The following is a 26,590-nucleotide window of genomic DNA, read 5'->3' as shown; positions in this document are numbered from 1 at the left end:
TTGGTCTCTCTCTTTTGAGAAGCTGAGAAGGTGATCAAGAGAAAAATAAATGTTCTGAGGGCTCTCCCTCAAGTATGGTTTTTTGTGTTCTAGATCATAAGGGTCAACTCGCTCTGTAAATACCCCAACCTGCTGTACTAGGATTTGGGGGGGGGTGCTTGCAACCTGAACATTTGAGTGAGAAATCACCCACTTTTAAAAAATCCTAACAGATTTTTTTCCATTATGAAGAGCAAAATTCCAGGTAATTCGTAAGCTTAAATATTAAGGAAGCATATCCTCAAGTACCTGTGGGGCTCTGGGAGTTTTCTATTTTCTATGACATAATACTTTTTCTTGTCAATAATGAAACACATGATAGCACTGGGGGAAACAACAACAACAAAACCTTTTGAAACCCGGCTGTGTGAGCCGGCAAAAAGACTGAAGAGAAATCCTAAAATACATCTTTTTTCTAGTCTATAATAAAAAATGCAGTCGATTGTTTTAGCTGAAGATACGACACTCTTTTTTATTTTTTATTTTTTTGGTAGTTCGTTGGGGTGAGTCTACCAGTGAAAGAGGCTGTACCCGACTCATTATTTCTGCTGGTTATGTGGCTGAAGGAACCACCGAGGAACGAATTTGTCTCTTCAAACTGGTGATCTCCTGAAGCGCAAATGAACTGATTTGGGGAAAGATGTTTGTCACCAGTGCTAGAGATGCTCGAGCAAGGCAAATATCTGTGTGTATAAAAAAAAAAACACAGGAAAACAAAAAGAAAACTCATCTGTGTAGGAGATGAACTCCTTCCAAAACTTGGCCTTGCAATCTGTAATAACAAGGTCCCTTGACCATCCGCTGTGTGAGGACTGTCACTTCTCTTTGGCTGGTTTGAATGCCCGTTAATGTGCTGTTGTTCCTTTCTGAGGTTTATTCCACTGTCAAGGTAACATTATGGTATTTATAAGCTGAAGGTTGCAGCTTCCATATTTTGCAGAATATTAGGAAAGATGACAGCTTTTTAAAACTTTCAATATCATCGCTTTCAATGGGTTTTGGTGTCCTTGAATTTTTTGACCCTCCTGAACCTAAAACTTCAGAGAGAGGGAGCAACGGCACATTCCTATGACGTTCTGTCGGCCTCTACAGCTAGATCCAACACTAGAGTCAATGAACGGATGCTTTCAAAAGCCTCGTCATGTTCTTGACTTAATGAAACTCTTAAGGTAAAGCTTCTTGATAATAATTTCAAGGAAAACCACATCCAATCTTACCCAGTTTACCAACTGGGCGACTTTGGACAGTATTTCTATGATGTTGTGGTGGAAAACTCCATTTGAAAGTTGTGAGGAATTCTGTTCTAACAGTCAGCTTGCATTAGGGGAGCTTGAATAGCTCTTAGAATTTAGTTTGATTCAACTCTAAATGTAACTCACAGAAAAGATTCCTGAAGAATAGAGACTGGGGGAGCAAACATTTCTTTAAATTTAATTTCAATTAGCCAACATGTAGTATATCATTAGTCTCAGATGTCATGTTCAACAATGTATCTGTTGTGTATAGAATTGCTTATTCAAAAACAAAGTAAATCAGTAATTTTGTAAAAAACAACAACAACCAAAAACAACCATGACTGCATTTTCACCAACAAGGGCTGTGTTTTCTGTTCTTCTATAAACAAAATCAAGGCAGCCACCAGCCTTGACACAGAATTTGACTTTGGTTGTGCTCTGGCTTCCACAACGCCAAAGGCAGAAAGTGTGTGGCAAGCTAGCCACAGCTCATGCCTGTCAGTGGTTCAAGGACACAGAGCAAAACACACAAACTTCAAGACCAAAACAGGCATTTTTTAGAAAACGGCCATGGCTAGTTCTATCTTTTGTCAAAATTTGTCACTGAATTTGAAATTGTAATTAACACTGGAGAAGCCCGAGTTTACCAGAAGGGGAGCTAGAGCTTAGAAAGCTTGAGAATCATTATGAGGAGAGTGGGGTGTCCAGGTGAAGGAATTACAGGCCAGGCCTTTGATATTAAAAAAAAAAAAAAAAAAAAAAAAAAAAAAAAAAAAAGCTACCCACCTGGTACTTTAAGGTACTGGAGTGATGTCTGGAATGAAGGTCTTCTAAGGCACTTGCATCCTTGTCCGCAAGGCTAGGACAGTGAACAGGGTCCTGAAGGGCAGAACCATAGCAGAGATTTAAAATAGGCTGGAACAGTCTTGGAAGGGAGGTTACCATGGTTCTTGACAAGCAGCTCAACTGGGAAGTCTACCCTTCAGCAAGTGCTTGCTCTGCGCAGAACCCTGGGGGTAGCTGCAGCTCCCTGACCGCCAGGACACATGTTCTGGAAGGCCCATACATACTACTACACATCATGAAGCGCCAACTGAATACAGATGACTGACCTCCAACGTCTTTAGGTTTCTTAGGATCCTCTCACACGCTTGCCTAAATGATCTGAGGACTTACAAACTAATAAAACGGGAAGACAGGAGCTAAGTAAATAAAATGGAAAGGAAGGGAATACTCAAGCTGGGAAAAGGGGAGAGCCAAAGCGAAGGAACGTCAGCTCTGTGTTGCACCACCTCTCCAGCGGGAGAGGAAGGAAACTGCAGACGGCTCTCTGCCTGCCGCAGCTCCACAGGAGCAAGGAGCCCTAGGAGGGACACCTCTGAGAACTGAGAGGAACAGATCACTGTGTCCTTATACGAGACTTTAAACAGTACACCTGATGGTCAGTTTTTTGCAATTAAAATTTTTTTAATGTAAAATTAAAGCCAACAAAGGCCACTATTTTTAATAATAGAGCAATATTGTTAGAGGAGGTTGAATGGAAGGCATGAGACTTCAAGGTAGATGCTTTAAGGGATATCACTTGATTCACCCAAGAAATTGTATTTGTTCGCTATTAACTGGAAGAGTCTACAATTGGCTATATTTTTCCTCTTTTGTTTGCCTGGTGAGTGTCTCACTTGGACATTGTCAGTCTTCCGTTCTCAGAAACTGGATATAACCCTCTGGTTCTTAGTTGACTCCTTCTAAAATGAAAAAATACTCTCAGAAGCAGTATTAAGAGAAAATTTTGTGACTCTTATTAAAGTGATCATACTAAGTTCTACAACACATGAAGAATGTTCTTGGCTTCTAGTCTAGTTTGATCAGCTGGTTGTAGCATGGGATTAATGCGGCCAGTATGCTTCAAGTTCCTTTTGGGTCTAGAAAATTTATTCAGAGAAATCCTTTAGTTGTGTCCTCCCGAATCGACAACCTTGTAACTGTTCGGCACAAGGGAGACCAGGCAAAAGAATGCCTGGGTGATACAACTATCACCAAGACGACTACAAGGCAGTCTTCCCATGCTCCTCAGAAGCACTAGGGACCCACTGAGCCCTTTTCCTGTGAGGACCCATTTCACCATAACCTTGTGGAGTGGCCGCTATCATCGTCTTATAGGTGAGAGAAATGAAGCTGAATCCAGAAAAGAGAGTCGAATGCATGAAGGTGACCCTTAACTAGTGGGAGAGATGCTCTGCTGAGGGGAAAATATATTTGAATCATGAATGAGCTTTCTGCACACCTCCTAGACCAACAACAGTCAGAAACACGAAGGCCGAGTAGTGTTAAACACAGTCCTGCCCAACTCTGCTCTCCTTGCAAATCTTCTTCAAATGCACCAGCCATGAACGGCCAGCCCGGAGGATGCCCAGCAAGGCCAAGTGTTTTAATTTGGGTTGTGTCCCCTATACCATAGCTGTTCCCCATAGGGTTGTTGCCTCTCCTTTGGGTATCACAGCAGCCCTCAGTGCTGGGAAAGCTAACACGGGGTCAGTTCCATTTACCATCCTCTTCAGAAACTGCGACACTTCCAGGTAGAACTTGAAGAGGAAGCTGATGATGAGGGTCCTCTTGAACTCCACCCTCCCGCCCGGAGCTGAGCCTGGAAGGGTAACTTCGTCGAGAACCAGCCTGCAAGCCGCATCCAACATCTCTTCATTCCAGGGCCTATGGGAACCAAAGAGAAGACACCTAGCTGACAACACTCATTACCTCACAGGCTCAGCTCGTGTGTGAGACAAATAATGACGGTGGGATGCAGGGAATGAGAGGACAAGCTCCACAGCTGGCCAACCCACGTTCAAATCACAGTCCTTCACTCTCAAGGTGTCTGGCCCAGGCCCACCCCTTCCTCATCAGTAAAAGGAGAATGAGAGTAGAACTCACCTCCTGGAATGGTCATGAGGAAGAAATGACAACTTGTGGTAAGTCCTTAGTTCAGCAGTAACCGACCCCTATATCACTAGAATGTTCACTGCATGCCTGGTCCTGTTGTAAGCACCTTGTTTGTAGTCACTCATTTAATCCTCTGAGGTAGGGATCTTTACCGCCTTTTGACGGATAAGGAAAGACACTGAGGCTCAATAAGCTGACTGAGATCACAGAGTTCATTGGGGTTGACTGAGTTCATACTTTTAACCATTCTTCTTTATTGGTAACCATTCTACTTTGAAATGGTCACTGATAACCTAACAAATGCTCCAGAAATATCAGCTATCAATATTATCTAGAGAAACAAAAGTCACGCAAGCAAATGACTTTAGCCATTTGTTATAAAACAAACTCTAAAAAGTCTATATTTTTTATCATGATGAATTATTCTCTCATGGTAGAAAACGAGTATTTTCTTATTTTGCTTACTGGTCTTAGTCCTGGGAGATGGGTTCTCTCTTTCTTTCCTTCTCTCTCTCCCTGCCCCCGTCTGTCTGTCTGTCTCTCACACCCCCACACCCCCACACATGCACACACGCACACAGACTACATGATGCCCACTTCAGAAGTCACTATAATCAAAAACACCTGAAATAATCATGAAATCTTACTGGAATTCCCTGCCATTAAATAGGAAAGTCACAAGCCTTTTTCTTCTCATAACCACGTGTCACCACGCAAAGACCTGGAATATAAGGACAGGATGCCATACCTTCCGAGGAGTTTCTGGCAGGAATTCTTTGCACAGACAGTGGTTGGACCAACACCTCCATACAAGATGCATAACTCTCGGATGATGCCATCTCCTTCTCCAAAAAGGACTCTCATTCCGGAATTGACTATGGCGAGCGCATTCTGTTGCCGCTGGGCTTGTCGGAAGCCTGACACAAATTCCCACTGAAGGCAAAAGGTAAGCAGCACATGTAGAACTACCCTGAGTGATAACAATGCACTAAACAGTTTATGTGCACCACCTCGCAGGCCCTTGTCACACTCCGTTGTGGGCCACGCTGTGTCCCCAAAACTAATATATTAAAGTCCTAACCCCCCAGGACTTCCGAATATGACAGTATTTGGAGATACGGTCTTTAAAGAGGTATTCAGAGTAAAATGAGTTAATTAGCGTGGGCTCTCAGCTAACATGGTGGTGTCCTCATAAGAGTTAATTTGGACATAAACAGAGGGAAAACCATGGGAAGCCACAGGGAGAAGATGGTCATCTATGAGCCAAGGAGAGAAGCCTTTGAAGAAACCAATCTTGCTGACATCTTGATATCAGGATTCTAGCCTTCAGAATTGTGAGAAAATAAAGTTCTATTGATTAAGCCACTCAGCCTGTGGTTCCTTATGATGGCAGCCCTAGCAAACTAGGACGCCCTTCAAGGCAAGCGTGATTATTCCCATTTTACAGATGACAGATCTAAGCCTCAGCCTGATTCGGTGGTAAGTTCAGGTCACAGGTCCTGAAACCAGGATTCAGTCTTGAGTCTGAATTCACTTAGAGTCCAAAGTCCCTCTTTCTGCTAAGTTCTGTTGGCAATGTATTTTCTTTTTCAGCCTCTTTTAAACCCCAAGATATAGGTAGAGCGTATTTTCAAGTCTTCTTTAGGGAAAAGCCTTATGGGTCAAAGAACTGATAAAGATTTATAGGGAGTAACTTTAGAGTTTGGGTTAGGTGAAGAAAGACAGAGAGAGAATGATAGAGACAGGGTCTCAGGAGACAAAGGTCTCCTGATTCTGGGAATGATGGGAGGGTATATAACACAAGTAAAAGGTGACTACTCACGAGTACTGTAATCTCCCCTGTAAGTAGTCAACACCTTTTCTTAACTCACCTATGTTGGAATTAACAAGCTGCAGACTCATGGTAAAAGCAGGAGACTGAAAGAAGGTTCTCACCTTCCTTGAGTGGGGTATGTTCACTGAGATCAGGATCTCTTCAGGCTTCAGATCTGCACTGGGGCACCTTCTGAGAAAGTCCTCGTTTAAAGGAACCTGTCGTTTTCCTTCTGTGGAAAGAAATGACACTTTCCCTGGAATCTGTTCTGTTAAACAATAAAACTTTGGAAATAGTTCTACCAAATAATCTGATGAAACTGGCTGTTTGGGAAAGGAAGTGTTCTTTCTATGCTTGGCAAATCTTTTCCCTACAAAGGCACCTTGTGGTGTTTCTTCCAGACTAGGTCCCACCTGTTTTGTTGTTGTTGTTTTTGTTTGCTTGTTTGCTTGCTTATAAATGAAAATATCTAGCAAAGTGGCCCAGAGGCCACACAGAACAGGACATGAGCAGTCCTCTTCCCAGACAGCAAAATTCATTTTGAGTTTTGTAAGCAGAATGTAGATATTAATACCCCTCTTGGTATTCTGATCAAGTCACTCAACAAACACGTATTGTTTATAACCAGGAAACTGTAAGATTCAGGAGCGAATAAATAAATTGCTTTTAATGAATATATACTAGTGAGGTGCTGCCTTATTTTTTTTAATCTCTTTTTTCCAGCACCCAGGGAATTTCTGTTCTTCAATCTATACACTGGGAGAGGAACCACTTAAAGCTATATGTAATAGGACTTTCGGATGGAAGCTAAGAAGCTTTTGATATTTACACTCACATCACAAGATGTGTTTCTCATCATATGATTGTTTTAAAGGGATGTTACTTAAACATACAACTCTGAATACTAACCTTCCTCCTCAAGATAGTTTTGGAGGTATTTTATAAGGTAATTTTGAAGGTATTTTGTAGGTATTTTTAAGATCGTAGGTACCTTAAGATAATTTTGTAGTTATTGTAGGTAATAATGCAGGTAATAGAAAGCTAGTCCATTTTTAAAATGAAAATAAAAACAGACTTCTAAGGGACCAATTAGCAATAACTATTAACCAAGTTGAAATAAGAGAAATCTACTAAAAGCCCTGGACTTTGTTTCAAAAACAAAACTCACATAGAATAGAATGGAGTCCCACCATTTTCAACAAAAAAAGGTCTTTAGGCTTCCATCAATGAGCAACGAAGTTCAAGCACACAAGATGACAGGGGTGCCATAACCCCCCTGTAACACTTAGAGAAAGTCTTCGACAAAGGGGCTCAGTAATTCTCAGCCACTATAGTTCTCTCTACTACTCAGGTCACAGTGGGACATTAACCAACACAAGCATGGTCAATGTCGGGTGACCAGTACAGGAAAAGACCTAGCACACGGCCTCAAAAAGAAAGTGATGAGGGGGCGCCTGGGTGGCTCAGTGGGTTGAGCCTCTGCCTTCGGCTCAGGTCGTGATCCCAGGGTCCTGGGATCGAGCCCCACATCGGACTCTCTGCTCTGCAGGGAGCCTGCTTCCTCCTCTCTCTCTGCCTGCCTCTCTGCCTACTTGTGATCTCTGTCAGATAAATAAAGAAAAAATCTTAAAAAAAAAAAAAAGAAAGAAAGAAAGAAAGTGATGAGGACAGCGGAAGTGTAGGGGATTAGGAATAGACCGGCCAAATTTCCAGCATTCAGAAAGGTGGGGAGAATTATTAATATTACAAAGAATAGTAATATTCTGGACCTCCTGCCTCCCCAGAAAGAAAAGCGGATAAGAGGAGCAGGATTAATAATTTCCAAGAAGGAGCTGTCACTTACTTTTTGATAGCAAGTTGAGGGTACAGTTGCCCACGCCCAGGAGGGGATTCAGATCTGAATCTAGGTGCCTGCTCACGATATGGCCCCCTAAAGACTTTAAAAAAAAAATAATGGAATTATTTTCAATACCTGTTACAGAATTATAAAAACACAGGTGATAAAGTAAGGAGTAAGCAAGGTTTTGGAGAATTACTATATTTTGTCTGTTTAAATGAACAAAAAGTGTCATGATTTGTCAGAGACAGTCACCCAAGACCTGTATGCCAGAGTTTACCATCATCAAATACATACGGCCATGTTCCTGATCTGAGATCCAGCCAGAGTTCGCAAATGCTTCAAGAGAGCTTGGTACATCCGTGTCTTCTCCTCTGGGAGGTTCTGGATTACTTCACCCAAGATGTACTTCACCTGAGTCAGGCTGAGGCCAGCACCTAAGGTCAGCTCTGAAATGAAATCATTTATAAATAATGCGATGTCATCACTGCTGACCTGGAAATGTCATTCAACCAAAGTTGCAGACAGGGGATCTTTTCCCCAATACTTGCTGCCCTGCTTATTGATGGTAGTGGTGGTGGTGGTGAAGGAGGTGATGGTGGAGAGCAGGGAGATGGTGGTGGTGGTGGAGGTGATGGAGATGGTAATGGAGGTGATGGGGGTGGTGATGGTGACGGAGGTGGAAGTAGTGGTGGTGGTGGTAGAGCTAATGGTTGTGATGGAGCCTGCGTGTTAATGGAGGTGATGGTGGGGGTGATGATGGAGGTGGTGAGGAAGGTGTAGTGGTGATGGTGGCAGTGGGAGTGCTAATGGTGGTGATGGTGGTGGCAAAGGTAGAGGTGGTAGTAGTGATGAAGGTGATGTAGGCTAAATGTTTCTACTACACTAAATGCTTCATAGAGTCTCCTTGACTCCTAAGAAATTTTTAAGAGAATAACCTCATTTCACTGATGAAGAAACTGAGATTCAGAACTTGACTACGTTCTCAGAGCTAATAGGCGAAATGGTCAAGAATTAGATTCCAGGGCTAGGCTCCAAACCCACATTTACATTACCTCTCATCATTGTCATTAAGTCAATTTCCTTTGCGGGATCAGATGAGCCAGGCTGTAAGCTGCTCAATACATAAACTTACTCTCCTTCCTACTGTGCTTCTGGAAAGCAGAGACTGGGTTCTACTCATATTTTTCTTCTATCCAGCACTAAGCACAACATTCTTCATTGAATAGTTACATGTCTCTGATATGGCAGAAGGAAGTTTTTCAGTAGACTCTGCAGACAATTAGCATTTCTTTTAACTATAGAGAATTCTTTCCTGGGTCTCCTCCAGAATGTTATCATTGTTATAAGGAGAGAATCTCTGTATATTATAATTAGGAATAATTCTTTTTCTGCTTGTCCACTGGATAAAGGACAAAAATCGATTACCAAATGCAAACTAAGAAAAGAGGGACCATAAGAACTCACCATTATGTGAACAGGTTGCAAAATTTAGTTCTTCAATTCTATCGGGAGAAATTATAACTGGGTGAAAGACACCCTTAAATTTCATTTCAGGCCCTGAAGGATTAGAAAAAAACAAATTTTGAAATTGTGATTAAAAGTGATTATCATATGGTTTCACTTACTTGTGGAGCATAACAAATAGCATGGAGGACAAGGGGAGATGGAGAGGAGAAGGGAGTTGAGGGAAATTGGAAGGGGAGGTGAACCATGAGAGACTATGGACTCTGAAAAACAATCTGAGGGTTTTGAAGGGGCCGGGGGTGGGAGGTTGGGGGAACCAGGTGGTGGGTATTAGAGAGGACACTGATTACATGGAGCACTGGGTGCGGTGCAAAAACAATGAATACTGTTACGCTGAAAAGAAATAAAACATTTTTTAAAAAGTGATTATCTTTGGGTACCTGGGTGCCTCGGTCAGTTAAGTGCCTAACTCTTGGCTTTGGCTCAGGTCACAATCTCAGGGCGGTGCGATCGAGCCCCATGTGGGACTCTGCGCTGGGCATGGAGCCTGTTAAGATTCTCTTCTCTCCCTCTCCCTCTGCCCCTCCTCCCCTGCTCACACACTATCACTCTCTCTCTCAATAGAAAAAAAAAACGTGATTATCTTTAAATATGTAAAAGTTACATTATCTTCCCATTGGTCTGTTCATTGCCAAATCACCCAGAGACAGGCCAGATGGACTTCCACTGGACTTGGAGGCCTCCTTGAACTCGTCAGCTTGAAGTGTTGGCTGACTAGTGTGAGAAGACTTGTGGCATGCTCAAAATTCTCTTTGGGAGGACTCTGGCAGTCTCCTCAGAGAAGAAGGAAGTCAAACTGAGTTCACAACAGACCCAATAGAAAGACCCTGTAACTGCAGTGTAAGAAAACCATTTCATATCTATCAGGATACCACCAAAAGAGGAAACAAAGAGTGACTTCAAATATGAGCCCAAGATCAGTCGCCACATGGAAGAAAAGAACAGCTGTCACCGGAACTGCTACTTCTGTGCTGTTATGAAGCAGATCTTCTGGGTGTAACTCTATGCACTGCTCTGATTCCGGGCAATAGGAATTTACTTACATAATGGAAGTTGTGAAAGTCTCTTAAGCAATCCCAAGAGTCAAGTCTAAACTATTAAAAGTGCTTTTTTGGACTGTTTTTCCTGAGAACATGAACATGAGGTTCTTTCCTCCAAAGTCCTATTCCTCACTTCCCTCAGAAGAGGTCCCTGGGGTTCTACATACCTACAGAGGTGTTCCCCATGACAACAGGGGCCTGAGGGTAGTTGAATTTCGCTTCTAGAAGTTCTGTCAGGGTCATTGGAGAAATCCATGTCATTCTATCACCAACAAAAATCCTGGTCCTTTGTGGTTGTTTCTCAGCCATTATCTGTTAAAACAGCAAGAGGGATTCGAGATCATCACATGAAAACATTTCCACCTGTTTCTACCCCATTTTGGTAGGAAACAGAAAAAGGAAATAAGAGATCTTTTTTAAAAAAGAAAATAAAAGTGACCTAAAAGTAAGGCTTTACTAAGCATTCAGAGTTCAGATTAAACATATAAAAGTATTTTATTCCTTCTGGAGACTGTTCTCCTATATCTAACTTTGCTGCTTGTGTATCTTCAAGGAATTCATTTCAATGTTTAAAAATATTTTAATATGCTTTAATTATGTCAAACCTTCATTCTACAGAAGAATAAACTTCAACAAAGCTAGAAGTAGAAAACATGTCTACATTTATAGAAGTTGTGATGACATATTCTTATAGATAGAATCTGCTACTTTTAACCATCAACTATTTTTAGAGCTTGGGTTAAGAATGGCAGATGGATGTTATTTGCCAATCAGCTTCCAAGAGGATCCATCAGCAAACACGCTTCCTAAATATCTCACCATGAATTCCTCTAGAATGAGCTCAACTTTGCCTTACCATTAGTTCTGGAGGAAATATCAATTCTTGAGTTGGATCCAATGGCAGAAACTCCTTTTCTGAGAAGAGTTTTGTACTTGTCTTAAAAAAAGAAAAGAAAGTAACAGGAGTTATTGTCATCAGGCAACTCTAACTACTTTAAATCCTTTGTGGAATGAGCTGAGAAGAAGACATACAGCAGACAGAAATAAAACCAACTGGCCAGCCACAGTCTCTGGGTTCTAAGTCAAGGGCTCTAACAAAGACCTAGTTATTAGCAACTCAATGCAGATGCCAATGGTCCTCAAAGCTCAACTTCCTGCGTGTTCTCTTTGAGGTCTAGGAAAGCAGAGGAGGCACGAGCAGCTGAGAACAAGAGTGTTTCTCCAAATTCCCTTCCATCACTTCTCCCTCTGCCAGTTCTTTCATTTCCCTAATGTCTTCACTTTGCTTGGCTAGTCCTTGAAAAAGGTTTTTAAAAAACTAAGAGACATTAAGGGATCAAAACATTTTTTTCTCCTATGGATAGTTGTTCTTGGACCAGAATAAATTCTGGAAAGAAGAATGAAGTTTAGGACAGATTTTTTTTTTGGATGAAGATGGAGAATGAAGGTGGGGGCCATGTTGAAATCCCTCAAATGAGTCAACTTAGGCAGCCATTTATTCTTCCTAAAAGTAAGTGGGTTTCTGTTCATGTCCTGAGAAAACTTTAACAAAAAATTTACAACTCACTGACCTTATTTCCTTCTTCAAATTCTGTTAATTCATTTATTACTTGATCCAGACAGCAAACCCCATTTTCTTTACTTTGACAGCAGCCAGAAGTCTAGAGGGTAAAAAAACAAATAATCAAGAATTTATTGCTGATTCTACTAAGTATTTTTTCAACTTTCTTGAGATAAAACTGACAAATAAAATTGTATCTTTAAAGTGCACAATATGGGGATGCCTCGGTGGCTCAGCTGGTTAAGCATCTGCCTTTGGCTCAGGTCATGACCCCCAGGTCCTGGAATCAACTCCTGTGTCAGGATCCCTGCTCGGTGTGGAGCCTGCTTCTCCCTCTCCTGCCACTCCCCCTGCTTGTGCTCTCTTTCTGATAAATACATAAATAAAATCTCTAAAAAAAAAAAAGCACACAATGTGATTGCTTTACATATGCATACTTTGTTAAATGATTACCACAATCAGCTTGATAAACACACCCATCATCTCACATAGTTACCATCTTGCGTGCATGTGTTGTGAGAATACTTAAGGTCAACTCTCTTAGCAAATTTCAAGCGCACAACACAATTTTATTAACTATAGTCACTGTGCTGCAAATTAGATTCCCAGAGCTTACTTGTCTTATAACTGAAGGCTTGTGCCCTTTAACTAGCATCTCTCATTCTCCCAGTCCCTGACCCTGGCAACCACAATTGCGCTCTGTTGCTCTGAGTTCAATTTTTTTTTTTTTTAATTTCTGCATATATGTGAGATCATACAGTATTGTCTTCCTCTATCTGGCTAATTTCACATAGTGTAATGTCCTCTAGATTCACCCATGTTCTTGCAAATGGCAGGATTTCCCACTTTCTCATGGCTGAATAATAATTGTGTGTGTATACATTAATCTGTTGATGGGCACTTAGGTTATTTCCTTTTAGTGAATAATGCTGCAATGAATATGGGAGTTCAGAATCTCTTTGAGGTACTAATTTCATTTCCTTCGGTTATATACCCAGAAGTGGGATTGTTGGATCCTATGGTGGTTCTATATTTAACTTTTTGAGGAAATTCCACCTTGTTTTCCACAGTGCCTATACCAATTTACTTTCCCATGAACAGTGAACAAGGATACCCTTTTCTTCGTATCCTTGCCAACATTTAACTTTTGACGTTTTGATATCAGCCATCCTAACGTGTGAGGTATCTCACTGTGGTTTTGATTAGCATTTTCCTGCTGACTAGTGATGTTGGGTACTTTTCAGGTACCTGTTTGTCTTTTTAAAAAAAATTTCTATTCAGATCTTTTGCCCATTTTTTAATCAAATTACTTTTATTTTTTGCTACTGAATGCATTAGTTCCTTATATAATTGGATATTAACTCCCTATGGTTAATGGTTTGCAAATATCTTCTCCCATTGTGTAGGCTGCTTTTGCATTTAATTGCTTCCTTCAATGTGCAGAAGACTTTCAGTTTGAGAGAATAACACTTGCTTATTTTTCCTTTTGTTGCCTGTGCTTTTGGTTTCATACCAAAAAAAATCATTGCCAAGATCAATGTCAAGGAGTTTTTTCCCCTGTTTTATTCTAGGAGTTTTATGGTTTCAGGTCTTACAGTTAAGTCTTTAATACATTTTGAGTTCATATGTGAGTGGTATAAAGTAGAGGTGCAATTCATTCAGGTTTCCCTAAGCCATTTATTGAAGAGACTATCCTTTCATCATTGTGTTCCTGGCTTCACTGTCAAAGATTATTTGACTGTGTAGGCATGAGTTTATACCTGAGATTTCAATTCTGTTCCACTGGTCTGTGGGTCTGTTTTATGCCAGTGCCATATTGTTTCAATTGTTATAGCTTTGTGAAATAGTTTAAAAACAGGATCTGTGATGCAACCAGTTTTGTTTTTTCTCAAAATTGCCTTGCCAATTTAGGGTCTTTTTTGGTTACATGCAAATATTAGGATTTTTTTTCTATTTCTGTGAAAAATGCTAATGGAATTTTCTTAGGGATTGCATCGACTCTGTAGATTGCTTTGGTAGTATGGACATTTTAACAGTATTAATTCTTCCAATCCATGAACATGGGATATCTTTCCATTTATATCTGTCTTCCTCAATTTCTTTCAACATTGTCTTATAGTTTTCAGTGTATAGATCTTTCACTCCCTTGGTTAAATTTATTCTTGAGTATTTTATTGTTATCGATGCTATTATAAATAGGATTGTTTTCTTAATCTCTCTGATAGCTTGTTAGTATATAGCAACATAACTGCGTTTTGTATGTTGATTTTATATCCTGCAACTCTACTTAATTCATTGATTAGTTCTAACAATTTTTTTGGTGGAGTCTTCAGGGTTCTATATATAAAGTCATGTGCACAGAAAATTTTACTCCTTTCTTCCCAATTTGGATGACTTTTATTTCTTTTTCTTGCCTAATTGTTTGGCTAGGACTTCTGGTACTATGTTGAACTGAAGTGGCAAGAGTGGGCATCCTTGTCTTGTTCTTGATTCCATTCATTGTATTCTTCAGCTCCAGAATTTCTGCTTGCCTGTAATTATTTCTATCTCTCTGTCAAACTTCTCATTTAGTTCATGTGTTGTTTTCTTGATCTTGCTGAATTATGTTTCTGTGTTTTCTTGTTGCTCATGGTTAGTTGGATCCATGTTCTACTGATGCCCTCTCAGAGCCCTGGCTTCTCTCCGCCCACCCTTTCCTGCCCCCAGATTGTGCATCACTCCTCAGTATTCTGGATGAGGTGAGAAATAAGTGGGCCTCTTTGGCAGTGTCCACACAGCTGGGGAAGCCAGATACCCACTCACATGAGAACGTGAGAATGTTCCCTCATGGGGTAAATCAGGAGCCAAGAAGGTCTGACTTGGCACTGAACTATGCCACGTTGTGGGAAGGATGATGCAGATAGAGTGAAACAGTTTCTTTCACTCTCTTCAATGTATATAGCCTTGGATTTATTGTTGTTGTTGTTCCACTGGTGTGATGGGATTTCTCCACTGGACTCCTGGACTTATCCTTAAATCACTCTTATCCTAGAGTGAGTGTCAAAATTGGTGTTTTTTGGGAACAAGAGAGTAGAAAACTCCCGTTTCACTGTGTTGCTGATGTTACTCCTCTATTGCCTAAATCTTGATTCAAGCTTGGTACCTGGTCCTCACCTAGATGGAAAAGCAGCTGATCCAGCCTCAGGTGGAGCTGGTCTTCTGGGGTGAGTTGCTAAAGCTGGAGATGAAATGCAAACACTAGGCAGGAAGCAAAGTCCCCTCTACTAACAATTAAATAAAACAGGTGACTACCAGCTGAAACATAATACAGAATCAATACTGCTAAATGCTATGAAAAAAGAACCATGTGTATGTAAATATATCCATACCAACTTCTAATTTAAAAAAGTCTAAGGTTTTGAGAAAATTTGAATAGTAGTGATTATTCAACAAGCTAAAATATGTAAAAATCTTATAACAACGTCTGGCACTCAGCAATAAATATTAACAATATTAATATTTAATATTTTATTAATGATAGATATTAACAATTACTATGGCTATCACTCGGTTCTTATTTATGACATATTGATTTTATAGTTGAGTACAAAGGGCAATCTTCTGTCCCTCATTTCCAGATTGTTTGTTCACTTATTCACATAGCAGATAGTGAACAAGTGGCTATTCAATAAGTGCATGGGGCCCAGCCCTACAGACACACAGACCCTGCTGTCAAGCAGCCCATTGTCTGATGGGAGAGATGGGAGAGCAAACGGGAGTGAAACCACGGTGTGACCACTGCTGTGCCAGGAGTATGTACAGAGGGCTGCAGGAGCAACAGGGGTGTGGGGGTGGGCAGGGCACCTGACACAAACAGATAAGGGAAAACTCCTCAAAACAATGACCCATAGCCAGTATCAAAGTGCTTAGGTGCTCATTATGGGACTCTCCAGGCTAGCTCAATGGATGAGAGCAAACACCTGCCCAAGAATCAAATAACAAAGAGCAATTACAGAGCCTGAGATAAGAAGGGGCCTTGTATTAGTAACAATGGCTGTTCCCCTAGTCACTTCTGGTAACCCACACTCAGTAGGTGGGCTCCACACTCAGTAGGAAGTCGGCTTAAGATTCTCTCTAAGAAGAAGAAAGGGAGAGAGGGGAAGAAGGTATGCTGGAGCAACTTATAGCAGAGAATTTCCCTAATTTGGCAAAGGGAGCAAGCATCAAAATTCAGGAGGCACAGAGAACCCCCCTCAAAATCAATAAAAATAGGTCAACACCCCATCATCTAATAGTAAAACTTACAAGTCTAAGTGACAAAGAGAAAATTCTGAAAGCAGCTTGGGACAAGAGGTCTGTAAGCTACAACAGCAGAAATATTAGACTGGCAGCAGACCTATCCACAGAGACCTGGCAGGACAGAAAGGACTGGCATGTTATATTCAAAGCACTAAACGAGAAAAATATGCAGCCAAGAATACTATATCCAGCTAGGCTGTCACTGAAAATAGGAGAGATAAAAAGATTCCAGAACAAACAAAAATGAAAGGAATTTGCAAACACCAAACCAGCCCTATAGGAAATATTGAAAGGAGTTCTCTAAGCAAAGAGAGAGCCTAAAAGTAACAGACCAGAAAGGAACAGAGACAATATACAGTAACAGTCACCTTACAGACAATGGCACTAAATTCATATCTTTCAATAGTTACCCTGAATGTAAAGTTCTTTAATTTCCTGGTTGGCCAATTGCCCCAAGGCTAAGTGCCCCAATTAAAAGACACAGCTGTATCATAATAGGTAAAAAAAACAAGACCCGGGGCTCCTGGGTGGCTCAGTGAGCCTTCGGCTGAGCCTTCCGCTCAGGTCATGATCCCAGGGTCCTGGGATCAAGCCCCGCATCGGGCTCTCTGCTCAGCGGGGAGCCTGCTCCTTCCTCTCTCTCTGCCTGCCTCTCTGCCTACTTGTGATCTCTGCCTGTCAAATAAATAAAATCTTAAAAAAAAAAAAAAACAAGATCCACTGATATGCAAGAGACACCTCTAGATTTAAAGTGACAGGGTGAATAACAATTTACCATGCTAATAGACATCAAAAGAAAGCTGGGCGGCAATCCTTATATCAGATAAATTAGATTTTAAGATGGACAGACCACCTAAGCAAAAGATCAGCAAGGAAATAAAGGCTTTAAATGACACACTGGACCAGAAGGACATCACAGATATATTCAGAACTTTCCAACCCAAAGCAACAGAATACACATTTTTCTCTTATGCACATGCAGCATTCTCTGGAATAGATCACATCCTGGTCACAAATCAGGTCTCAACTGGTACCAAAAGATTGGGATCATTCCCTGCATATTTTCAGACCACAGTGATCTGAAACTAAAACTCAACCACAAGAGGAAAGTTGGAAAGAACTCAAATGCATGGAGGCTAAAGGGCATCCTACTAAAGAATGAATGGGCCAACCAGGAAATTAAAGAACTTTAAAAATTCATGGAAACAAATGAAAATGAAAACACAACTGTTCAAAATCTTTGGGATGCAGCAAAGGTGGTCCTGAGACAAAAGTACATAACAATATAAGCCTTTCTCAAGAAACAAGAAAGGTCTCAAGTACATATCCTAACCCTATACCTAAAGAAGCTGAAAAAAGAACAGCAAAGAAAGCCTAAACTCAGCAGGAGAAGAGAAATTGTAAATATCAAAGCAGAAATCAATTAAACAGAATCCAAAAGAACAGCAGAACAAATCAACGAAACTAGGAGCTGGTTCTTTGAAAGAATTAATAAGAATGATAAACCCCTGGCCAGAATTATCAAAAAGAAAAGGGAAAGGACCCAAATAAATAAAATCATGAATGAAAGAGGAGAGATCACAACCAACACCAAAGAAATACAAACAATTATAAGAATATATTATGAGCATATATACACCAGAAAATTTGACATTCTGGAAGAAATAGGTGCATTACTAGAGACATATAAACTACCAAAACTGAGCCAGGAAGAAACAGAAAACCAGAACAGACCCATAATTAGTAAGGAGATTGAAGCAGTCATCAAAAATCTCCCAACAAACAAGAGCTCAGGGCCTGACAGCTTCACAGGGGAATTCTACCAAACATTTAAAGAAGAATTAATACCCATTCTCCTGAAACTGTTTGAAAAAATAGAAATGGAAGGAAAAGTTCCAAACTCATTTTATGAGGCCAGCATTACCTTGATCCCCAAACCAGACAAAGGCCCCATCAGAAAGGAGAATTAAAGACCAATATCCTTGATGAACATGGATGCAAAAATTCTCATCAAAATACTTTGGGAGAAATTGGAGGGGGAGACAAACCATGAGAGACTGTGGACTCTGAAAAACAATCTGAGGTTTTGGAGGGGTGGGGGGGTGGGAGGTTGGGTAAGCCTGGTGGTGGGTATTATGGAGGCACGTATTGCATAGAGCACTGGGTGTGGTGCATAAACAATGAATTCTGTAACACTGAAAATAAATTTAAAAAATAGGGGTGTCTGAGTGGCTCAGTGGGTTAAAGCCTCTGCCTTCAGCTCAGGTCACGATCCCAGGGTCCTGGGATCAAGACCTGCATTGGGCTCTCTGCTCAGTGGGGAGCTTGCTTCCCTTCCTCTCTCTCTGCCTGCCTTTCTGCCTACTTGTGATCTCTGTCTGTCAAACAAATAAATAAAATCTTTAAAAATAAATAAATAAATAAGAATTTTTTTTTAAACCTTAAAAAAACACAACTAGTCAATAGGATTAAACAGTATATTAAAAGGATTATTCACCATGACCAAGTGGGATTTATTCCTAGGCTGCAATGTTGGTTCAACATCTGCAAATCAATCAATGTGATACAATTCATTAATAAAAGAAGGAACAAGAACCATATGATACTCTCAATAGATACTGAAAAGGTATTTGACAAAGTACAACATCCTTTCTTGATCAAAACTCTTCACAGTGTAGGGACAGAGGATGCATACCTCAATATCACAAAAGCTATCTATGAAAAACCCACAGCGAATATCATTCTCAATGGGGAAAAACTGAGAAATTTTCCCCTAAGGTCAGGAAAATGGCAAGGCTATTCACTATCATCATCACTGTTATTCAACATAGTACTGAAGTCCTAGCCTCAGCAATCAGACAACAAAAAGAAATAAAAGGCATCCGAATCAGCAAAGAAGAAGTAAAAATTTCACTCTTTGCAGATGATATGATACTTTGTATGGAAAACCCAAAAGACTCCACTCCAAAATTGCTAGAACTCATATAGGAATTCAGTAAAGTATCAGGACATAAAATCAGTGCGCAGAAAAGTGTTGCACTTCTTTTCTTTTCTTTTTAAATTTTTAAAAAATATTTTATTTATTTGACAGAGAGATCACAAGTAGATAGAGAGCCAGGTGGGGGGAGGGGGGAGCAGGCTCCCCGCTGAGGAGAAAGTCCGATGTGGGGCTTGATCTCAGGACCCGGAGATCATGACCTGAGCTGAAGGCAGAGGCTTAACCCACTGAGCCACCCAGGTGCCCCCAGTTGCATTTCTATACACCAAGAGCAAGACAGAAGAAAGAGAAATTAAGGAGTTGATCCCATTTATAATTGTACCCAAAACAGTAAGATACCTAGGAATAAACCTAACCAAAGAGGCAAAGAATCAGAAAACTATAAAGTACTCATGAAAGAAATTGAGGAAGACACAATGAATGTAAAAATGTTCCATGCTCATGGATTGCAAGAACAAATATTGTAAAAATGTCTATACTACCTAAAGCAATCTATACATTTAATGCAATCCCTATCAAAATACCATCAATTTTTTTCAAAGAAGTGGAACAAATAATCCTAAAATTTATATGGAACCAGAAAAGACCCTGAATAACCAGAGAACATTGAAAAAGAAAACCAAAGTTGGTGGCATCACAAGTCCAGACTTCAAGCTCTATTACAAAGCTGTAATCATCAAGACAGTATGGCACTGGCACAAAAACAGACACGTAGATCAATGGAACAGAATAGAGAGGCCATAAATGGACCCTCAACTCTATGGTCAACTAATTTTTGACAAAGTAGGAAAGACAGTCTCTTCAACAAATGGTGTTGGGAAAATTGGACAGCCACATGCAGAATAATGAAATTGGACCATTTCCTCACACCACACACAAAAATTGACTCAAAATGGATGAAGGACCTCAATGTGAGGAAAGAATCCATCAAAATCCTTGAGGAGAACACAGGCAGGAACCTCTTTGACCTCAGCCGCAGCAGCAACATCTTCCTAGGAACATCACCAAAGGCAAGGGAAGCAAGGGCAAAAATGAACTATTGGGACTTCATCAAGATCAAAAGCTTTTGCACAGCAAAGGAAACAGTCAACAAAACCAAAAGACAACTGACAGAATGGGAGAAGATATTTGAAAATGACATATCAGATATCCAAAATTTATAAAGAACTTTTTTTTTTTTAAAGATTTTATTTACTTATTTGACACAGGGAGAGATCACAAGTAGTCAGAGAGGCAGGCAGAGAGAGAAGAGGAAGTAGACTCCCTGCTGAGCAATGCGGGGCTCCATCCCAGGACCCTGAGATCATGACCTGAGCTGAAGACAGAGGCTTTAACCCACTGAGCCACCCAGGCGCCCCTATAAAGAACTTCTCAAACTCAACACCCAAAAACAAATAATCTAATCAAGAAATGGACAGAAGACATGAACAGACATTTCTGCAAAGAAGATATCCAAATGGCCAACAGACTCATGAAAAAGTGCTCCACATCATTCAGCATCAGGGAAATACAAATCAAAACTTCAATGAGATACCACCTCACACTAGTCAGAATGACTAAAATTAACAAATCAGGAAATGACAGATGTTGGAGGGTGTGGAGAAAGGGGAACCCTCCTGCACTGTTGGTAGGAATACAATCTGGTGCAGCTACTCTGGAAAACAGCATGGAGGTTCCTCAAAAAGCTGAAAATAGAGCTACTCTATGACCCAGCAATCACACTACTGGATACTTACCCTAAAGATACAACTCTAGTGATCTGAAGGGGCACGTGCACCCAAATGTTTATAGCAGCAAGTCCACAATAGCCAAACTATGGAAAGAGCCTAGATGTCCATTGACAGATGAATGGATAAAGAAGATGTGGTGTACACACACACACACACACACACACACACAATGGAATACTATGCAGCCATCAAAAATTGAAATCTTGCCATTTGCAATGACATGGAAAGAACTAGATGGTATTATGCTAAGCAAAATAAGTCAATCAGAGAGAGACAATTATCATATTATCTCTTTGATATGAGGAAGTTAAGAGGCAGGGCGAGGTGTTGTGGGAGGTAGAGAGGGGAAAAAAATGAAACAAGATAGGACTGGGGAGGGAGCAAACCATAAGAGACTCTTAATCTCAGGAAACAAACTGAGGGTTGGTGGGGGGTGGGGGTGGGGAGGGATAAGGTGCCTGGGTTATGGACACTGGGGAGGGCATGTGCTATGGTGAGTGCTGTGAAATGTGTAAGCTTGATGATTCACAGACCTGTACCCCTGGGGGAAATAATACATGATATGTTCATAATAAATAAATAAATAAATAAATAGAGTCTCTCTGCCTTTCCCTTTGTCCCTCCTCCTGCCACACTCAATCTCTCTCTCTCCCTCTCTCAAATAAATACATAAATAAATAAATAAATAAATAAATAAAATCTTTTTTTAAAAAAATTCCTTTCTACTTACTTTACAGAAAGTCTTGCATGCATCAATTATGGGCCTATATCCGGTGCAACGGCATAGGTTACCTGAAGGAGAAAAACTCAACTGTATTACTCAACTAACCTAGAGAGAGGCACAGTCTGCCAAGTGCATGATGAAAGTCAGAACTCCCATCCAAGAAGAAGGCCCCATTGGACATTCAGTCTATTTTTCATCAGCAACTTGGGATATTAAGTTGAGGATTCTGAAGTAGAGCTGAACAACGCAGTTATTTGTGTTTTCTCTCTGTAAACAGTTTCGTATCTTCTGCTTGTGATAGGTGATCAAAGAACACATTGATTTCAAGCTAAAAACTTGGTCTATAGGCACATTCAAGAGCTAAGCTTCAGCTGATTGATCAAAGACTTTTTGTAGTAACAAAGGCAATTATTAAACTTCAGAAACAAGCAGGCACACACTTATAACAAATCATTAGGGCAGCATTTCTCTCACAGTGGTCCATAGCCCACATTCACCCCACACCCACAAATCTGAAGTGTTATTAAAAAAATAAAGCCAATCTGAAGCAAGCTATCTGGGGTTTCATCCCAGGAACTTCCATTCTACAAATTCCACCATGAAAGTCTTAAGCACTCTAAAATCTGAAAACCCCTTGTTCACATTATAAATAGTCACGAGATCCAATGCGTAATGGGATCTAAAGGAAATCAGGCAAGAGACAGTTCCCGTGCTGCATCTCTCCTTCCTACTTCCATTTGCTCTGCTCCTCAGGTGTGTGGAAGAGCGAGACTCACGAGCTCTACCCTCGTGTTCTCTGGCAGGGAAACAGGGTCCTTGGGAGGCAGGAGATGGACAGATAGACCCACGGACAGTTTCACTGGGATCTGGGAGGCTATTATTTTAAAAATTTGTTTAGAATCTTGTAAATGAAGACTTCCTGCATCCACACACACACTGAGCCGCTGAACTTGGTAAAATCACTCTAGACTGGATAAAGACAGTTATTTGAAATAAGTATCACCAGAAGATCTCAATGTCTTTGATCTCATGGTGTATTCATCGGAGTCCTCTGATAGCTAACGGGATCCTGAGAGCACCCCTCCCTGGGAGAGAGTGGCATGTGGAGACAGCTGGATCCTTTCCAAGAGTAAATGAATAAATGGACTTTGTCATGTTTGTAAAAATAAGCAAATAGGGGCACCTGGGTGCCTCAGTGGGTTGAGCATCTGCCTTCAGCTCAGGTCATGACCTCAGGGTCCCAGGATTGAGCCCTGAGTCGGGCTCTCTGCTCAGCGGGGTGTCTCCCTTCTCCCTCTGCCTGCTTCTCCCTCTCCTTCTGACACTCCCCCTGCTTGTGCTCTCTCTCTCTCTCTCTTTCTCAAATAAATAAATAAAATCTTAAAAAAATAAGAGAACAGTAAAAAGGGGAGGGAGGACTGGGTGGCTCAGTTGGTTAAGCCGCTGCCTTCGGCTCAGGTCATGATCCCAGCGTCCTGGGATCGAGTCCCGCATCGGGCTCCTTGCTCGGCAGGGAGCCTGCTTCTCCCTCTGCCTCTCCCTGCCATTCTGTCTGCCTGTGCCCTTTCTCTCTAAAGGGGAAAAAAAAAAAGGAGGGAGGAGACTTAAAAAAAAAAAGATTTTATTTATTTATTTGAAAGAGAGAGAGAGACAGTCAGAGAGAGCATGAGCAGGGGGACAGGAAAGATGGACTGAACCACCCAGGCAGGAAGGAGACTTTCATAAATCAAGAGAGACCAGGAATGTATCAGCCAAGGGAAATGTGCGGATCTTGTGTGAATCCTGATTTGGACAAAGTAATTCTTCCACTTATTGGTGGTACAACTTTAAATAAATTCTCTCTAAACCTCAGTTTCTCCATGTATGATGTGGAGATAGTAACAATGCCTACCTTGCACTGGTATCATGAAGGGTAAATGAGACAATCTTTGTACAACATGAATACCGCACGTGGCACATGGTGAGTGTCTACCGTCACCTCTGACCATCGCCATTATTAAAACAAAAGCACATGTATATATAACCTACCACCAAGGGCTTCCATTATCTGCTCCAGAGAAGGCTCTGGATGGTTCCTCAGCAGCGTGTAGATGGACATCACCATTCCAGGGGTGCAGAACCCACACTGCGTGCCATGACACTTGGCTATCCTTTCCTGGAAGCACAGCAAGATTAGAAATGCAGAATCTTGGGCCCTATCCCAGACCTACCGGATCAGAATCTGTACTCTGACAAGATCCCCGGGCAGCCCATTTGCACAATAAAACTGGAGAAGAGGTCCTGGAAAATTCTTCTCATCCTAGGTGTCTCCTTTTCTCAGACTGGGTGGCTGTGATTACTGGTCCTTGACTTTCATTAAAGGCTCTCAGCCTTTGGACTCACCAGGGGAATTTAAAATTTCCAAGGGCCAGGAAGCAGCCCAGGCCAAGAGCACAGACCTGTATTTTTTAGATTCCGCGGTGGTTTCAATACATAATCCAGAATGGGAATCACAGAAATAAGGCTCACCCCCTTTAAGTCCCTCAGAGAAGTGAAGCAAATTGTGCGCATGTTGAGAAAACCGAACCAAGCCAAACCCCCGAGTGCCTGTAGCTGCCCACGATCACCCTATCACTTCAGCACACAGGGGTTGGCAAAGTGCAGCCGTTAATCCACAAAACAGTCAAGAGAGAAGCACTGCCTCTTTCTCGACCAAACCTTTTCCCTCCCAGCATTTTCTCTTCGGAGTCTAACTTCAAAGGCGCTGCCCCATTCATTATGGAAGCGGTCTTCTGGCTCCGTTGCAACCCCAGGAGCTCAGCAGCAGCTACTAAATGAAATGCTGTCTCACAGCCGTGAACTGCCTCTTCTCACAGGAGCACCCAGGCAGGATTTGCTCCCTGTAGGTAATGAGGTTTCACAGGACATAGACAGGACCCGACATTGCTCAAGCCCAGGGAGCGGGAAGTGTGTTATTCTCTATGTTGCCCCTATCTTTTCCCTCTTTGGTCCTCTCCTCATAAGTGACCTTCAGTAACCTAGATGAAAACAAGTAGCAACAGCTACTTTTTACGGGCAACATATAAATAATTTAAAGGGCCAGGAGTCCGAGGTGTCTTTCCTTTGAAAGGTGTCTTTCCAACAAGGTGCTGCCTTAGGAGAAAAGCCTCCAAATTTATTAAAACTCCTATCATCTGTCTTTTGAACAAGACCTACATTTTAAAAATCCTTTTTGGAGATGAGATTTTCATCCAGCTTTAAAATAAGGTTATTTTCCATTTTGTGTGTGGGGGGAAAAGGATGAAATCATAACCCTCAATACATACAGCCCTCATTTCTTTGAACTTGGAAGATGTAAGATGGAGAGGTCCTATCCAGTTAGAACATGAAAACCAAACACAGCAATGTTGGGCTTTTCTTCCCCCCAAAAAAGGCCTCTATTCTTGAAGAAGCATTTTTCTAAGAAATCAGTTGTAAAACACACACAGCAGGTGTCACTCCTGGCCTCAAGCTCAGTTCCATGTATAGGCAGTGACCAAACTGCAGGGCTCAGACTGTCCTACCATGTTAACCACTGGGCCTTGCTGCACTTTCTGAAGCACAAAAACCCTCTGAGGAAGAAGCCCAGCCTTACCTGAACAGGATGAATCCTGGTCTTGGTGCTTCCTATGCCTTCTATCGTGGTGACAGAAGCCCCGTACAGGGAGCAGATGGGGATCAGACAGGCATTGGCGGCATGATGGCTTCAGAATGCAAAAGGGAAACACAAAGTAAATTATACCCAGTAGGAGACAATTTGCTGGGTGAGCGTTCACCCAGCACCTCCAATATGGCAGGTTTTGTACAACGCTTCAGACATGGCAAATACCTTCTATCCTCAGTTCATGCCCAGCTTTTAGAACCAAAATATACAGGTTTTTAAAACAGAACTACATCCATATAGATACCCACACAAAAGAAAGATTGGAAGAATATTATTCATTTATAATTAAATGGAAAGATTTATTGAGTGTCTACTATGTGCCAGGCAAAGTTTGAGGCACTAGGATCCATTGGTCAATAAGACATATAAAGTTCCTGCCCTTGTAGAGTATATATCCTAATTAAGGGAAGATAGACAATACATTTATATGTAGACCACACATACACACATAAACTGAGAGAGTAAGAAGTCCTATGAATAAAGTGATACAGGTAAAGGGAATAAGTTGCAGAAGTGAGGTGGGCATTGCTATTTATAAGTTGATCAAAGAGGGCTGACTGCATAACATTTTTGCTGGAATCTGAGTGATTTGAAGGAGGCAGACATGAAGGTTTGGGAGCAAACATTCCAGGTAGAGGGACAACACGTGCAAAGGCCCTGAGACAGGAATGGGCTTGGGATGCTTAGGAACAGAAATAAGGCCAGTGAGGTTGGAGCACAGTGAATACAGGAGAAATGGTGGGATTCCTGGTTGAGAGACATACAAATTAGGTAATTGTAAGGCTTCATTTAGAAACTTGTAAGAGACCTTCACTCTCATTCTAAAAACATGCTATAAAACTATATAATTATAGTTTTTTAAAAACTCATCAGACGCTGGGTATGTAAAGAAACTTAAAGGACCTAAACTCCATTAAGTACAATCCCTTTGTAAGACAGATGAGATATAGCTGTCCCCATCTCTGACATGGATGGAGGGAACAGAATCTGCCTTAGACAGGAGTAAGGAGAAATCATGCCAATTTTCAACATATATTTAATGTGGGCTGATGCAACAAATTAAAATACAAAGCTGAACTATACTGTCCCCAATCTCTTCCCCACCAAACTTCACTGAGTGCTGAGGGTAATACTCTAAAACTAGGGGTAGGGAAGGAGTGCTACAAAACAAAAACAAAAACAATAAAAC

General features: G+C 41.2%; 1 protein-coding gene across 1 annotated transcript in view; it reads right to left on the bottom strand.

Moving 5' to 3' along the window:
* The window catches only part of LOC132013436 (aldehyde oxidase), an 82,570-nt gene that overhangs the window by 44,122 nt on the left and 11,858 nt on the right, over window positions 1-26,590 (bottom strand). The window contains exons 4-16 of the mRNA XM_059393151.1: window positions 25,333-25,441; window positions 23,748-23,874; window positions 21,726-21,787; window positions 12,000-12,089; window positions 11,285-11,365; window positions 10,596-10,740; window positions 9,329-9,421; window positions 8,159-8,310; window positions 7,868-7,961; window positions 6,147-6,256; window positions 4,960-5,144; window positions 3,821-3,983; window positions 2,061-2,153 (exon numbers count right to left, since the gene is read on the bottom strand). Coding sequence (XP_059249134.1) covers window positions 2,061-2,153; window positions 3,821-3,983; window positions 4,960-5,144; window positions 6,147-6,256; window positions 7,868-7,961; window positions 8,159-8,310; window positions 9,329-9,421; window positions 10,596-10,740; window positions 11,285-11,365; window positions 12,000-12,089; window positions 21,726-21,787; window positions 23,748-23,874; window positions 25,333-25,441 — 1,504 coding nt within the window. The remainder of the gene's footprint in view (window positions 1-2,060; window positions 2,154-3,820; window positions 3,984-4,959; window positions 5,145-6,146; window positions 6,257-7,867; window positions 7,962-8,158; window positions 8,311-9,328; window positions 9,422-10,595; window positions 10,741-11,284; window positions 11,366-11,999; window positions 12,090-21,725; window positions 21,788-23,747; window positions 23,875-25,332; window positions 25,442-26,590) is intronic.

Source organism: Mustela nigripes, chromosome 3 (assembly GCF_022355385.1).
Source record: "Mustela nigripes isolate SB6536 chromosome 3, MUSNIG.SB6536, whole genome shotgun sequence".
Taxonomy (NCBI): Eukaryota; Metazoa; Chordata; class Mammalia; order Carnivora; family Mustelidae; genus Mustela; species Mustela nigripes.
This window is presented reverse-complemented; position numbering and strand designations above follow the sequence as displayed.